This window comes from Sinocyclocheilus grahami, unplaced genomic scaffold, assembly GCF_001515645.1.
Source record: "Sinocyclocheilus grahami isolate Dianchi unplaced genomic scaffold, SAMN03320097.WGS_v1.1 scaffold143.1, whole genome shotgun sequence".
In the NCBI taxonomy this organism is placed as follows: domain Eukaryota; kingdom Metazoa; phylum Chordata; class Actinopteri; order Cypriniformes; family Cyprinidae; genus Sinocyclocheilus; species Sinocyclocheilus grahami.
Genome location: NW_015505322.1, coordinates 1,343,726 through 1,359,251, shown reverse-complemented (window position 1 = coordinate 1,359,251; position 15,526 = coordinate 1,343,726). Strand labels below are relative to the sequence as shown.

Genomic DNA, 15,526 nt, shown 5'->3' with positions numbered 1-15,526 from the left:
TAGCTGCTCTGACACATATTTGTGTAAAGAATAAATAATAAAGGTGACAGCACACACCCTTGAGGAGACCCAGTAGAAGAGCTATTCCGGTCAGACAAAGTACCATTGACCCTCACTCTCTGTGTCCTGTTTGTAAGAAAGTCAAGAATTCAACCTACCAGGTTATTACTTAACTCAAACTGTTCTAAAAGCCTTCTGCTTAAAAATGTGGGGTTGAATTGTATTAAAAGCCGAAGAAAAGTCTATAAATAAAAGTCTAGCGTGTGTCCCATTCCCCTCTAAATGTCTAAAAAGCAAGGCTGTTGTCCTGTTGCTCACAGTGATTTATTTTAAACCAGGGGCGTCCGGTCCTGCTCCCGGAAGGCCAATGTCCTGCAGAGTTTAGCTCTATAATAATTCAACCATATTTAAAGCACACCAGAACTAGTTGAACAAGGTCTTCTGGGGTGCAAGAAATGTCCAGGCAGGATTGGGTAACCCTGCTTTACATAGTTTTAGTTTTTTGTTTTGTTTTGTTTTGTTAGTCTAAACAAATCCGCATTATACACAAACAAACAAATAGAAATGTGTCAGTAGTTTAATCAATGTACATCTTCATTGATACATAATGATTGTAATTGAATCTTTGCTATTTCTAATTTGATAATGATATTAATTACTTTATTACAGGTTATGTGTGAGGTACTAATGCTTATTGACAGATTTTCAGTATTTTTTTTTTTTTTTACTCCTTCCTAATTAGAAGAAGAAATATAATGCCTTCACTATTTGTTTTATGGTTACTGTGGTCATTGAAGTTTAGTTTTTAGACATGGCAGGTGTAGTAGCAAAAATAGTTTATGATACAGTAATGTCAGGATTTGATTAAAATATTTTTGATGATTTACCCTCAGAAATTACACAATGATAAATAGAGGGCCATTGAAGTGGTTATCAAGCTCCTCTATCACCGAACAGTTGTTAGGATTTTGCCAACATCAGTGATTGGTCCCTTCTAAATTATCACAACAGAAAGAGTCCCAGATTACAAAGCGATGCAATTATAGAGCTTTGCTATGGCATGTTTATGTTTGTGCGTAGTAGGTCACTGTGCTTTTTGTGTACAGAATGTACCATATACTGTATATATGATGACTTTTTCATTTTTCTGAAGGTATTTTTTATTCTTTTTGGATTTCAGATTTCTATTTTTCCATGTTTGTTCAGACTTTAGACTTTTTTTTTCTCTCAAAAAGTCCATTGCATGTTCTAAGTACAGAGTGCAATATTGAAACACGTTTTAAACAGTACTGTATATCCTGATCTGAATTCATTCAAACAGTTGAATTACTTTTGTCCACACTGAAAAAGACATTTTTATTTTCATGTAGACGTTTCAAAAAGAGGGCATCGATATGAAAATTACTGGTGCAAACAACTGAGCAAAAATGCATCTCTTCTAAAGGAAGAAGCATTTCATGTTTACTTTCGGCGTGAGAGAAAGCTCTTTAACTTCCCGCAAGAGCTTAGCGACACAGGGCCAGAATTGGAGCAACAAAAATATCACAACACCAACAAACATGACTGACAGCTTTATTTATTTTGAAGTGTAAGTGAGCGCTGATGCTCTTGCCACCATTATAGGGAATCAACAGGGAATAGTGTGCTGGGAAAATAACAAGCAAAATAATTAAATATGTATTTCCAGAACCTGCTGTTTTCATTCTGTCTGTTATGCGTACTTGTAATATTGGAACCGTAGTGCTTTTTTTAAACTTTAATGGAATATTTTACTGCCAGTGTGGATATCCTGTGGATTCTACAGTGCTGTTCTACTTTTTATATTGCTCATAGGCTTTCTCTCTGGGAATTTTTCATGATTTCTGTCATTGTGTCTCTTTGTTACGTTCAGACACATCATCTAATTAAGATGTTCTGCAGTGCACTGTAGATCAAAATCATCTATAACACTTTATTTTAAGGACCAATTCTCACGATTTACTAGTTGCTTATTAGCATGCATATCACTATCATATTGGCTGTTTAATAGTACTCATAAAGCACATATTCTCATATTTTAGATCCCTTAACCCTACCCCATACCTAAACTTAAAAGTGTGCATGAAATCTAAATTTACACTATGTACTTTGTTAACGCACATCATTAGTCTCGAGGTGAACAATTAATCTGTGCAAGTTAATCCACTGAAAAAAAAATGTCTTGGTAATCTGTAATCAAAATCTGAAAATTAGTGTCAGCTCTGGAAAGGCATTCCTTTTCTGAGATGGAGAGGAGAAGCGGTAAAATAAAACCCTGTCATCTATTCAATATTCCTTTTGAGTTCAGATGCATTTGAAGAAATATGTCACAATACTAAAGTAAATTCGGCATCAACTTCTGGTTCACGCAGACTTTAACAACTACCTTACTGATTATTAATAAGCAGCAAATTAGGAGTTTATTGAGGCAGAAGTCGTAGTTAATTGTTGGTCCCCAAATTAAAGTGTGACGAAATCATCAATGTTTACTTCACTTAGTGCAGTGATCTTTTCTGTCTGATAGGGAATTGTAACACATGACCTCTGACACAATCTTTATTTGTATGAGCAGTCAAACAATAAAAATGTAATGTAAAAATGCATGTAACGATACATGGTCTTTTGTTTGTGTGCTTGTTTTTGCCACACATATGAGGGTATGTAACACTTTTGAAATCCTAAAGGTTTGACAACTAATATTTATTTCGGTGTAAGGACTAGAAGAAGTGAGTTATAGAGATGGACAGTGATCTATGTTATGGAAAAATTAAATAATGACGAAATGTCACCTACAGGAAGGATCAACTAGCAGCATTCCCTCAACATAAAAGTTGATACTTTTTTTAGTCATTCATCACTAGTTGGCTTCTAATCGAACAGAAATGTCCGACAGTTGGACAGGAATTGTGAAGGGTACCGGAGTGAAGGGGAATGGAAATAGGAGAGGATGTGAGGAAAGTGAAGATGAGTCTAACCAGAGGGAGGATGGTCACCTCTCCTTCTCTTTTGAGCCTCATGCAGCTAAACACTCCTGACAGCCGCCATGAGCTACTCTAACAACGAGGAGCAGTGACGACAGTCGATGGGAATGAATAGATACCATGACAAAAGATGCCACACAGCAGGCTTTGTTTTATGATGTAAAACCTGACAACATTCAACAGTTTAAAAACTCACATCTCCAATGAGCTCAAAAACACGCAAAAAGCTTATTTTTTTCAAAAGTAGGCCTACTGTTAATTTCCTTGTGCAAATGTTTTTTATTATTATTAGCAAATGTCGAGTGCACCTTTACCTCCGATGAAAAGGAGGATTTTGGCACAAAGAGTATGTGTGTGAATTTGTGTCTGAGCTTACACATGTGAATGAAATATTATGTTTCAACTACATTATATGGTTTTAGGAACCGTTAATATTCTGATGGTGGTTTTGTTAGCTTGCATTTACCTTGTCAAAACAAAATCACATGACATAACACACACGCTCACGTTCTTCTGTTTTATGTATGTATTCATATATTTATATTTATTTTATTTTATGTATATATATATTTATTTTTATTTTTATTAAGTGGGAGAACTTGCACAATTGGTGGCTGACTAAATACTTTTTTGCCCCACTGTATATATTTATTTTTATTTTTATTTTTTTTTTGCATAACAACTGGACAGATACTGACTTAACTGGCAGATGCATATTGTAAATCAAATCAGATAATGGCAAATATATACAGCTTACTATCTCACAGACAGGCACATGCAAAAACATTATAACAGTACACTCCAAGAAAAAATGGTTTTGTAACATATGGTATCTGAATTAGTTTTTCTAGGTCTTGTTTGCACATGCTTACAGAGTCTGTGGAGATGTAATGGCTTGGTGATAGAGCTAGGTAGATATGTGTGTATTCAGTATAGCTTTGGTAAGATTTTTTGTTTTTTGGATAATAGTAGGAGCATATACAGATCGAACAGAAAAGGTCCAAGGACTGAGCCCTGGGGGCCTCCACAGTTCATAGAGGCTCTCACAGATTTATAGTTGTTAATATTAGTAATCCTTGCTTTCTAAATATTATCTAAACCAGCTGAGCACCATCTCAGAGAGTGTTGTCCGGGTCTTGGAGTATACTGTGGATGACAGTATCTAAGATCTAGTTATATCAGCAATGGAATTTGCCTGAATCTGTATGTAGGCAAATATTATTAAGCATATTGGAAATTGTCCAGGTATTAGTTTGCGTTTGTTGTGCTAAATGAAGATAACCTTTACATTGATTTTGCCTATGAAATGAAGATTTAAGATAGATTTGCCGTTGTATAGCGTGCAGTTTTCTGGATTTTTTTTTAGAAGGGACTTAACAACTGTTAAGTATACACTCTAAAAAATACTGGGTTGTTTCAACCCAACTTTGGGTCAAATATGGACTCACCCAACCGTTGGGTTACATTTTTACATTACATTTTTAACCCAAAGTTGGGTTGAAACAACCCAGCATTTTTTACAGTGTAGGCTTTGGAGTCATTTTCTGTATCTAATAGGTCTCTTTCCAGACATTTAATCAAATTTTTTTAAAGGATGTTGGCAGTGTGTCAAGACAGCCAATGGATGTTTTTAAATTCTACACTGTTTCTTGCAGTGAATTGCGTCAACATCAGTCATACTGACTGATTTATTATATTGCTGTGGCGGGGTCCATTTGACCTCAGTGCTACATGAGGACATGATGATTACCAATCAGTTTGTGTGAACAAACTATCTGTGATGCTAGTACAGATATTGGATAGATATGCACATGTAGCCTATACTCTAGTATCTTTGATTCATCACCTCTATGGGAGAATTGAAACATGCATCTTCACATGTTTGCTATTGATTTAACTGATTGTTAAAATGACTCAACAGAAAGAAGATTAATTATGAGCGTCAGGGTTATTTACTTTATAATGGCAATAAAATGTGAATATGATGGAAATAAAGAGCTAACATTAATTAGGGATAAACTTAACTCATAAGTTTTAAATGAATACTTGTTCATTTATATATATACTATATATATATATATATATATATATATATATATATACAATCATCTTGAAGATGGAACTAATAGCACAAAACTGAATCACTGAATTCATAAAATCTATTGCTAATATTGTCCATTGATCTGCCTTTTGTTCTTTAAACAATCTTTCTTTTTTTTCTTTTCTTTTTTTAAATGTCTAAATTAGAGAGTGGTGAAAAAGAAAGGTAATGATTTTTTAATAAATTGACAGCTTTTCATGCTAGAAATTAGAAAAGAAAAAAAACTAACATGATTTTTTATATAAAAAAACTGTGAGTTCAATATTTTGGGGTGATGAAAATGTACTACATATCAGGAATGACCCACGTGCTGTATGCCTGATTCATTCTACAAATGAATGAGGGCAACATATACACACACACACACACACACAAAAGTGAACACTCAAGACGGGAAACTGAACACACCAAGAAAGAATAAGGTGCTGGTATTATGAAAGCACTGTCTCTTAGGATACTGAGTAGCCCGTTTGAATTTCCTTGCCTCAATATGTTCCTCTCTCTGTCCTCTCCATTATGAGCTCACTTCATTAAGATTCTTTCTAATCTCTTCTGTTAATAATGATGGACTAATATGACTAAGCTCTTACAGCAGCAGCAGTCTAGAGGACCTTTATTCATCCACTTCCACACAACATCATTAAAACATCCTGGATGTAAGATGTGGATGAGGTAAGAATTCTCTTCAATTGTACAAAAGGGAAGAGAACAAATTGCACAGCAATGCAGGCATCCTCATTATTCGTGTTACGTCTGTTGTGTTAAAGCACTTGCTCTATTGATGGCTCCTAGTGTTTCTGCTACTGTTTCTTTGACTATGTCTGGCAACGAAAGAGAGAATAAGTCTGCTTCCAAATGCTCAAAAGCTTCATTCTTACATGTTTCAAAGTGGAAAAGAATGGTTTGTATCATTAAAGCTTTGTTGTTGGTTGCTTTTCAACAAAAAATACTGTGGAAAAGAACATAAAAAGTGCCATCATCATTTATGTTTGCTACGAATGCCTATTTGTTGTTTTTGTCCAAGACCCAGATTTCCAATCTTAAAATATTAAAATTCATCCAATAAATTAAATATGAATCACTACACTTGATAATTAGAACTATGATAATCTTAAAACAAAGAGTGAAATCTTTACAGTAATGATGTTTTTCCACCATGATAACAATTTTCCCACTAATAAAGTTTTAAAATTATAAAGTTAGCAAACTTGGCTACCTGTACACAAACATATTTAAGATATGTGATGTGCGAAAAAAAAAAAAAGATTATTATAACTTGTGAACAGAATATTTTCAATCAAGACTTGACTTGACATTGTTGTGGACAATCTGGCTGTGTTTTAAGAAAGCTTATTATCTAAATATTCACAGGTACAAAAATATCCATATTTTGAAGAAATACCCATATACCTTTGATGCTATTAATGAAAGATACATTAACTGAGTGAGACATACAGTATAGAGATGAACAATGAAATGTGTGTGTTTATTCAGTATATGTAGAATCAGTAACGTCTAAAGAGAATTACTAAATTGTTTTTATATAGGAATGTGATTTACTCCTCACAGCCTCTGAACAGAAAGTGTTTCCTCAATTAATATGTCTCATCTAGATGGCGTCTGAGTGTGTGTGTATATTTGTGTGTGGGGGGGGACTGTGCATGTCAGGAGGTATGATAAACTGTGACTAATCATGATATCACACCTAGGCCCTTTACTATGCCTAATACTGTTTTTTATCACTAAATTGTATTTTTGTATGTCAAAGTCTGGGACCAATTCTAATTAGTAATTAATTCAAAGTCAACAACAAATTCTTTTGACTTACTGCAAGTTGCAAAATTTATGGTATCATCCATTGATCTTCATGGTACAGTCAGCTAATTATTTTATTTATTTGTTTTTATTTAAATGTTAAACTTTTTTATATTCATTTTTTTATCTGTTTTATCATCTGGTGATTTTTCTTGAATATATGGGGATATACTTTTTGTCTTTGGCCCTTTGACTGAACATCGGGTTATAAATGGGTATTGTTTTCAAAAGATGCCAAAGGTGATTATAATTTACAATGAACTGTCTGCAGCAGCAGAAAGTAGTGTGAGCATGTTGCATGTTTAATAAGGTTCTCTGAGGAAGACACAAACGAGGAGACAGTTTTCCACATGCTTTGAAGTGCTGCCCAAATCACAGACCCAGCTCATTATTTTCATATACTATCAGCTCAGCTGCTCTTGAGGATCAAACACGATTCAAATCCTTCAAAGTGGATTCCAAAGATAAAAATAAAAAATTTTATTGAACAAATGTCATTTATGTACTAAAATATGTGCATTTATCTACACCACATAAACAAAAGTAAGTGAACACACTGATTTAAACTGGCAGATTAGGCTTTTAGAGAAACTCTAGTGGTGACTATGTAAAGTGAAATAAATAAAGTTATTGATAACTGAAACTAAATTTTGAAAAAAAAAATTATATATATATATATATATTATATTTTATTTTATTTAGGGTATGTACTAAAAACTGAAACTAAAATAAAAAGAATCAAACTGTATATTTAAAAATGCTCCTTGTTTTTTTCACCCCCCCCCCCCCCCCCATATCCCACACTCCTTTCATCATACCCTTGCTCTTTCTCTTTATGCATCTGATGCTTCCCAGCTCTTTTGTTGCAGATATATTAGTGACCTTGTGATTTACAAAAGTCCTCTTTTCCATCTAAATACCTGCAGTCTGAGTGCTTTAAAATACCCTGTTTATGTACACTTAAATTGATGCATTTCATCACATCTGTGTAGGCGTGTGTTATGTGGGATTTGTTTTTGTCTGGGTGCATGCGTGGATAAATTCTGTATCACTTTATTAAGACACAATGGGGATTTGTTATTTTGCTGAAAATGATCGGGCTGTACGCCATAACTGATCCTTTGATTACCCCATTTTAATGCTTTCTTCTAATTTTAATGCTTTTTTCTAATATATGGTCACACACACACACACACACTGGTTTTCATGTTTTATGGTGACATTCAATAGGTGTAATGGTTTTTACTGTACAAACTAGGGATGCAACAGTACAGTTAACTCACGGTTCAATACATAGTGTCAACCTTTTACATTTGCTTGCCTCTCTCTCGCTCTCTGTGCTCACATACTGCATTTTAATACAGACAATTCCTTAATAAAACGGTTTTCATTTATATATTGCTCTGTTTCTCTTCTCAGACAACAAGATGAATATGAAATTATGACTGAAACATGGCCCATTAAGGCTATATAACCAGCGCTGCACTAAAGTCCCCAAAAGGAAAACAATTACTGGTGTTACTATCCTTGTGGGGACATTTGATCCCCTTGACTTAGGGAATACCAGGTACACACACACACACACACATGGTTTAACTATTTTATAGAGGACCTTAACCTTAACACAAATCCTAATGAAACAAAAATGATTTTGTGAGTCTATCAAAAAATAGAGAACCACTTGACAAGTCAGTTTTTGACAAGTCATGTTTATTTCACTTATCTAAATGGGGACATACCATGTATTTATTGTTTTTATATAAAGGTAATGATAATTGCTACGGACTAAACATAACTTTAACTCTTATAAACTTTATTTATTCTTTATTTATGGATTGTTTTATCTAATTAAGGACGTTCATGGATGTCCCAAAGGGAGGTTTTAGATTTAGCTCACTTCTGGGAAGACATTTGTCCATAAATAAAACTGTACAAACACTGTAAATATGGTCCTGCACATGAGAGATCTCATCCTGATGTTTCCATATTTATAAGCTGAACCCCAATTTAAAATATGTGAGTTGTGTAAACTGTAGGCTGCCTCCTGAGATTTTCAATAAATCAATTTTAATAATTAGCCTAATAAATGTAGTGCTTCATAGTAAAGAAATAGTTTTATTTGATGCATTATATATTAATAATTTTTAAATATGTAAAAGTGTTTTTCATTGAATTTAATTTTTCAGTTGCATTCCTAGCATGAGCTCACGAACCTTCTGCATTTCCCTCATGAACCTTTTCCCTCATTAACCTTAATTAAATTAAATTAACACGAGTTCATTAAATGCACAGTAATCTAGCGCAACCTGCTGGTCGTTTTAGGTAGTGGGCAAAGCTGTCAGCTGGTACAACACACACATAAATAATAATAACAACAAAACTCTCTTATATTCTTAGCAATATATTATATCAGTAATTGCGTTATAAAATATGCCTTAACACTTCCAAATGATAGGTTTAGGGAAAGTTTCCTTATGTTCAAATATTTCATCAATGTGTAATTTTGAAAGAATAGTGGCTCAATGTTTAACTGATCATGTCTAAAAGTCTAAGAGATTTTAAAATGCCCGTTGTTGCTGTGCCACATATTTCATAAGGCTGTCATACATTTTATGTTAAAACAGGTGCCAAGTATATCTAATTGCAATCTTTGTTCCTAAGATATGATTCTGATTCTGAAACAAGATAGGTCTATTTAAACCTGTGGGTCAGTTGTTCTTGCATTCTGATATTAGTGATTAGTGTTGTTGATTGCAATTTTTGTGTGCATTTTTTCCAATTGAATTATATTCAATTAATTATTATTATTAATCAAAAGTAAAAACCTTTAAGAGTTTATGAAAGGGAAAGACATCAGATGTTCCAAGAACTGGAACTGATGGGAATTAATAGTATATCTCTAAAGACACTATTAGGTTATGGGGTAATGCAATCAAGAATATATGGAGAATTGTTTAAGTATTTTAAAAAGACAAGATTAATGGAAAGAGTTTGAAGTTTGGAATTTTGGATTTATTTACATTTTTAAAAAATTATTTTATTATTATTATAATAAAATGTTTTTATTATTATTATTTTTTTTTTATCTATAATAGTTGAATACTTCATAGCTGAACCGTGTACGTTTCACATTCCAGACCAGTAGGTGGCGGACATGCACCTTTAACGTTGGTTTGCCAATCCGCCAAAAATCTCGAGAGAAGAAGAAGAAGAAGAAGAAGGGACGCTTTCTGGTTTTGTAACGCGCTTTGTTTTCCACTGGTCGCCGCTTTTGTGCCGCTCCACTATCACAGCTCTAACTCAAAGTTTGGCTGAATTGTTGTCCACTGGTGGCGCCAGAGTCCAGACGTTAAGTTTCTTGCTTCAACTCTTGAGAATCACGGCGTTGTCACTGGTCCAGTTTCACCCCGCCCGTCCGTCCGGTGTCCGCCGCGCAGTCGCTATGGACGCACGCTACTTTGTTAAACTACTCCAACTTGGATTATCGGACGTTTAGTGTCGGCTTTCGCCTTCGCCGCGACTGAAGAGACTCTCCAGACGCGGAGTGATGAACAGCGACCCCGAAAACACGCCAGTATATCCGTGAACCTCCATCCGGACACAAGTCGATGCTCAGACGCGTGTAGACGTCTTTAGTTGTTGTGTAGTTGTTTCAGTGATGTTACTCGGCAAAACGTGATTATGTTACCCTATAGTCTCTACGCTCTCTTAGGAAAGATAGTATTGAATGCCATAAACGTTTAACGGTGTAACGTTAAATATTGTGCTCTGTACGCCACTGCCAGGATCTAACGTTACTGTTAACGTTACCCGGGGTTTGAATAGAACTCTAGCCCGGGGCTCGGAAACCGGCCCACTTCGGGACATTTTTGCCTTTAAGGAACGCATGGGGTTTTACAGACGAAGGCTCTGCTTAAACGAAGGAGTCGGAAGCGTTAGAGGCAATGTGCGAGATTCACTAAAGGAGATCTGTTGTTACATGTGAACGCACGCGGACAGAATGGCTTCATATGTGGACAATAGTTTTCGGCACGCGATCATAAAGAATCCTGCCGACAGGACGCAACAGGTAAGAGACCACCGCACCAATGCTGCCTAGATAGGGAACACGCTAGATTTAGAGACAACTTGTGCGTTTGTGATTGTTTACTTGGTTTGCGGCCACACACTAGCAGTTTGAGGGACTGTGGTGGACTGGCTGAATGAAACAATGTATGCAACTAGAAAACGGGTTGTATAACTCAAGCTGACTTATAATGTCTACAGAAAACTGTTTATGCAATTTAAGCTGTCTCAGTTAATCAGACTGTAAAACTAGAACTACAAAACGATTTATATACAACGCAAGGAAACAGTTTAGCTGAATTAATTGTTTCATTTAAACATTTTAAATCAGCTTGAAATAGTTTCATTTAGACAGTTGACTTAAAATGTCTAAATAAAGCACTGTCGCCATCTCATAGAGGCATTGAATACATTGTTTCATCTAGACCAGCTTGTTTAAAGGCGCCACAAGCTCCAGTTCGACTCATTTTTGGGGAATTGTGGTGTCCCTTTATTATGCAGTCGAGCAAGTTGCTGTTTTGTTCCACATCTACGTTCAGTTTAGTCGTAATCTGAATTAATATAGTCACACTCATTCGAGTTGGAAGGACCTTGTTTCTTTGGTATTTCAGACGCGTTACTCATCTGTCTGAAGGGAGTATTTCCTCACCGTGCCCTTCAGTCCAGACTAGATCATCCTCATTTAAACCATCTGAAATAAACAAATGTCTCAGCACCAGACCACAAGCTCATTAGAGTTTAAGCTCTGTAAACGACCAGCATTGTATGAATGTCTGAGCACACTGAACCTCCTGTCTGTGGCCACTTAAAACTACGTTTTGAGTTCTGTGTGTGGGGCTTTTGGGTTGTGAGTTTCAAGCCCAGGAATTTAATGAATCAAAAGAATGTGAGGAATGTAGTTTATAGTGTAGGCCATTCAGATCTGGGCCTCTTTGTGCTGCCATGAAGAGTTAAAGCACTACTCATCTGTCTGAAGGGAGTATTTCCTCACCGTGCCCTTCAGTCCAGACTAGATCATCCTCATTTAAACCATCTGAAATAAACAAATGTCTCAGCACCAGACCACAAGCTCATTAGAGTTTAAGCTCTGTAAACGACCAGCATTGTATGAATGTCTGAGCACACTGAACCTCCTGTCTGTGGCCACTTAAAACTACGTTTGAGTTCTGTGTGTGGGGCTTTTGGGTTGTGAGTTTCAAGCCCAGGAATTTAATGAATCAAAAGAATGTGAGGAATGTAGTTTATAGTGTAGGCCATTCAGATCTGGGCCTCTTTGTGCTGCCATGAAGAGTTAAAGCACTTCCTTAAAGGTCCCATATTGTCAAACCTGAAATGTCCTGGCTTTTTTCACGATTACTGAGGTCTAGGTGCTATGTAACTACAATACAAGTTTCAAAACAGTAAATCCACAGTAAAATTCACACAGCCTGCTTAAAGTTCTAGCGATTTTTCACGAACCGTTGTGAAAAGTTGACGTCAGAACTACACAGTCACTGCCTTCAGTCACCACCCCGAGCACCGCCCACCATCCCACTCTCCTTTAGCCAAACCCCCAGACAACATCGGGTCCACAGTAAAATTCACACAGCCTGCTTAAAGTTCTAGCGATTTTTCACGAACCGTTGTGAAAAGTTGACGTCAGAACTACACAGTCACTGCCTTCAGTCACCACCCCGAGCACCGCCCACCATCCCACTCTCCTTTAGCCAAACCCCCAGACAACATCGGGTCCATGCCATTGCTGAGCAACAACAACAACACGGAAACATGTCGGAAAGGTTAACTTTAACCACGAAACCAGATCGGCCGACCACTCAAAGGATGGACGATCTGACGGGATTGTTACTATGAGGTGATCACATCTAACCTGTATAGTAAAGATAAACTCACCGTGTCTATCTAGTCATGATGAAGATGTATATATATTTCAATTTCAGCAAGCAACTGTTTTTACAGCTAGATTATTGTTCCAGCCACAATTAATCACAACAATGTATATACAATTACAAATGATTATATATAAATCGTCAGTTTGCTGTTTTACACACATGCACACAGACATTATTTCATACACGACATAGTTGTGAGATGCAAGAAACATAGACATATGGCAAGAAATCTGTAGATGCGCCCATAACAACAAAAGACAGTACTTTATTGAATCTTTTCTGATAAGAAGTGTGCGCTGCAAACGTGAGCATTTTTGACGATCCTTTCTGTCCAGTCTGTTCGTTTTATCGCGTTTAACCACAGCTGTCTTTTTGTCTGGCAGTGGCAGCAGATATGCGATCAAGTTTATAATTTGAGGCTGTATTACATCGATTCTGGCACCCAACATCACAACAAGATGATATTTTCAGCTCCTTATGTAGCCGAACCTGCGCTGGTTTGAATGGGCCGCCTCCAGTTTCCTCTTTGTTTTGCTGCCTCCAGCTAGCGCTGTGACATCGCTGACCCTAGTTACCTGTGGTTGGCCTGGCCGTGCGTCACTCAGAAAACAACAGGCCAATCAGAAGAGAGGCTCATGAATATTAATTAGACAGACCAAAATCGACCTGTTCTCAGCAGAGCTCCTGAGAGAGGAGCTGTAAAAATATATTGAGATGGTTTTTGGTACTTATACCGCAAATATATATTCTTAAGGACATCAAAACCTCAAATAAAACTCCAGAAAGGTGTACAATATGGGACCTTTAAAGGAATTCACATTTTGTTTATACTCATACCCCCGGTTTCACAGACAAGGTTTAAGCCTAGTCCCAGACTAAAGTGTAAGTCTGAGCTGTTTTAACAGAAAGAAACTTGCACTGACTGATCTTAAAATATATCAGTGCCTCTGTTTTTGTCTCAAAATGCGCACCAGTAATGTTTTTTCTAAGGCTCGTTAATAAAAATTGCTTAAATGTCCTAATTGAACTATCGCCTAGTCCTGGCTTAGTCTAAGCCCTGTCTGTGAAACCAGGCCTTAGTGTAATATGTTCAGGTGCATCACTAATTCCAAGAAAGGATTACGGATCAGGCCCTGGGACCTCTGAGTTCCAGGGGTCTCAAGCTGAGAGAAACCCAAAAGCCACTGTTGGCCCAGTGTGAAAAATTAATGAAGAGATGAGCACTAACACCTTCTGAACACATTATTGCAGCTTTGATGTTGTGTACTAACTTTTGCATAATTAAGTAATTGCATTGTGTCTCTGACTGCAAACTATTAGTTAGAAATCTTGGGAAGTAACCAAAAGGGGTTGTATATTTAAATCTGCTAAATGTTGATCCATGAGCTATTACCTTTTGTGTGCTTTAGCAAGCAACTGGAGATTCCCAGTTTCCAGTGGGCTTTTTCAGTCAAAAGTGTTTTGTGACTGTCACTTTGGGTAAGTGTCAGCTCAATAATAAATTAGTAATATTAGTCTAGTCCACTAGCTGATAGATTTTCAGTTGGTTATTAATGTGGGCCCTTGTGGTCATCAGATGAACATGTTAAAGTAGTATACTCACTACTCACTCATCGCAAAGTTCATTCTTCATTTTTCATCATTCAGGGGTGAAAAGAAGTTTGAAATACCTTTGCAGAGGTATACTGTTAGCGAACATCCCAACGTGTTTAGATGAATATGTAAATATGTGCTGCACGCTTTCCTCTCTAAAACAAAATAAACGCACAACAAAATTGACAGCAGTGAAAAACGGCAGTTAAGAAAGCATCTGATCATAGTGATGTGAATGTAATTTAACACAATGTAATTTAATATAATGTAATACAGTATAATATAATGTGCACAAGCTCTGCAATTCCGTACTCCAGTCATGTCATGTTTATTTATAGCACTTTATTCTGTTTGCTCGAAAGCAAGCAGCTTTACAGTATTAAAAAAGGGGGAAAAACAGCACCAGTTATATGCCTATAACTTTTTTATGTATCTCAAAGTTTAATGTAATATTTACAAATAGCAGTAATTTAGAAATCTACTGCTTATCCCCAAACAGTGCAATTTAATGTCAAATACAAAGAGTTCTGTTGTTGCACTATTTGTTTTGAGTTGTTAATTTTGTTTATTAATATATTGTGGTGGTCAGAGATAGACTGTGCATGTGGGTTAGTCACTCTGATGATTGTGGCAAATAAACACATTTATGGTTCTAGTAGAACTATATTGGAAAGTGTTGCAACTCTCCCAGTATGATTAGTTATGATTTTACGTTTTTTAAACATGTAGACGAAAAGACTGACAATGTTTTATATCAAAATAAACACAAAAAGCCTTTTTATATGATAAATTTACATCCATTAACATGATCACAAATCAATTATGTACCAGATGTAGTTTTTTATTTTTTGTCCTTTTAATCATTAATATTTTTACACAGTGTTTCGGCTTATGCAGTCACTTTGAAGTATGTATTATAGTGATTTGCCAACATAGGTCAAGCAATACTCCCAGGTCTCCTCTGCCCATAACTCCCGAATGCTGTCGAGTTATGACATTATTGTAAATAAAGAGGTCAGAAAAATGGAACATCTAAATGTATTCATTCACAATAAGAGCTATAA

General features: G+C 36.0%; 1 protein-coding gene across 1 annotated transcript in view; it reads left to right on the top strand.

Moving 5' to 3' along the window:
* Nucleotides 1-10,101: 10,101 nt before the first annotated feature.
* LOC107591577 (rap guanine nucleotide exchange factor 2-like) overlaps nucleotides 10,102-15,526 on the top strand; it is a 39,497-nt gene continuing 34,072 nt past the window's right edge. Inside the window, exon 1 of the mRNA XM_016280770.1 lies at nucleotides 10,102-10,984. Coding sequence (XP_016136256.1) covers nucleotides 10,916-10,984 — 69 coding nt within the window. The 5' untranslated portion in view covers nucleotides 10,102-10,915. The remainder of the gene's footprint in view (nucleotides 10,985-15,526) is intronic.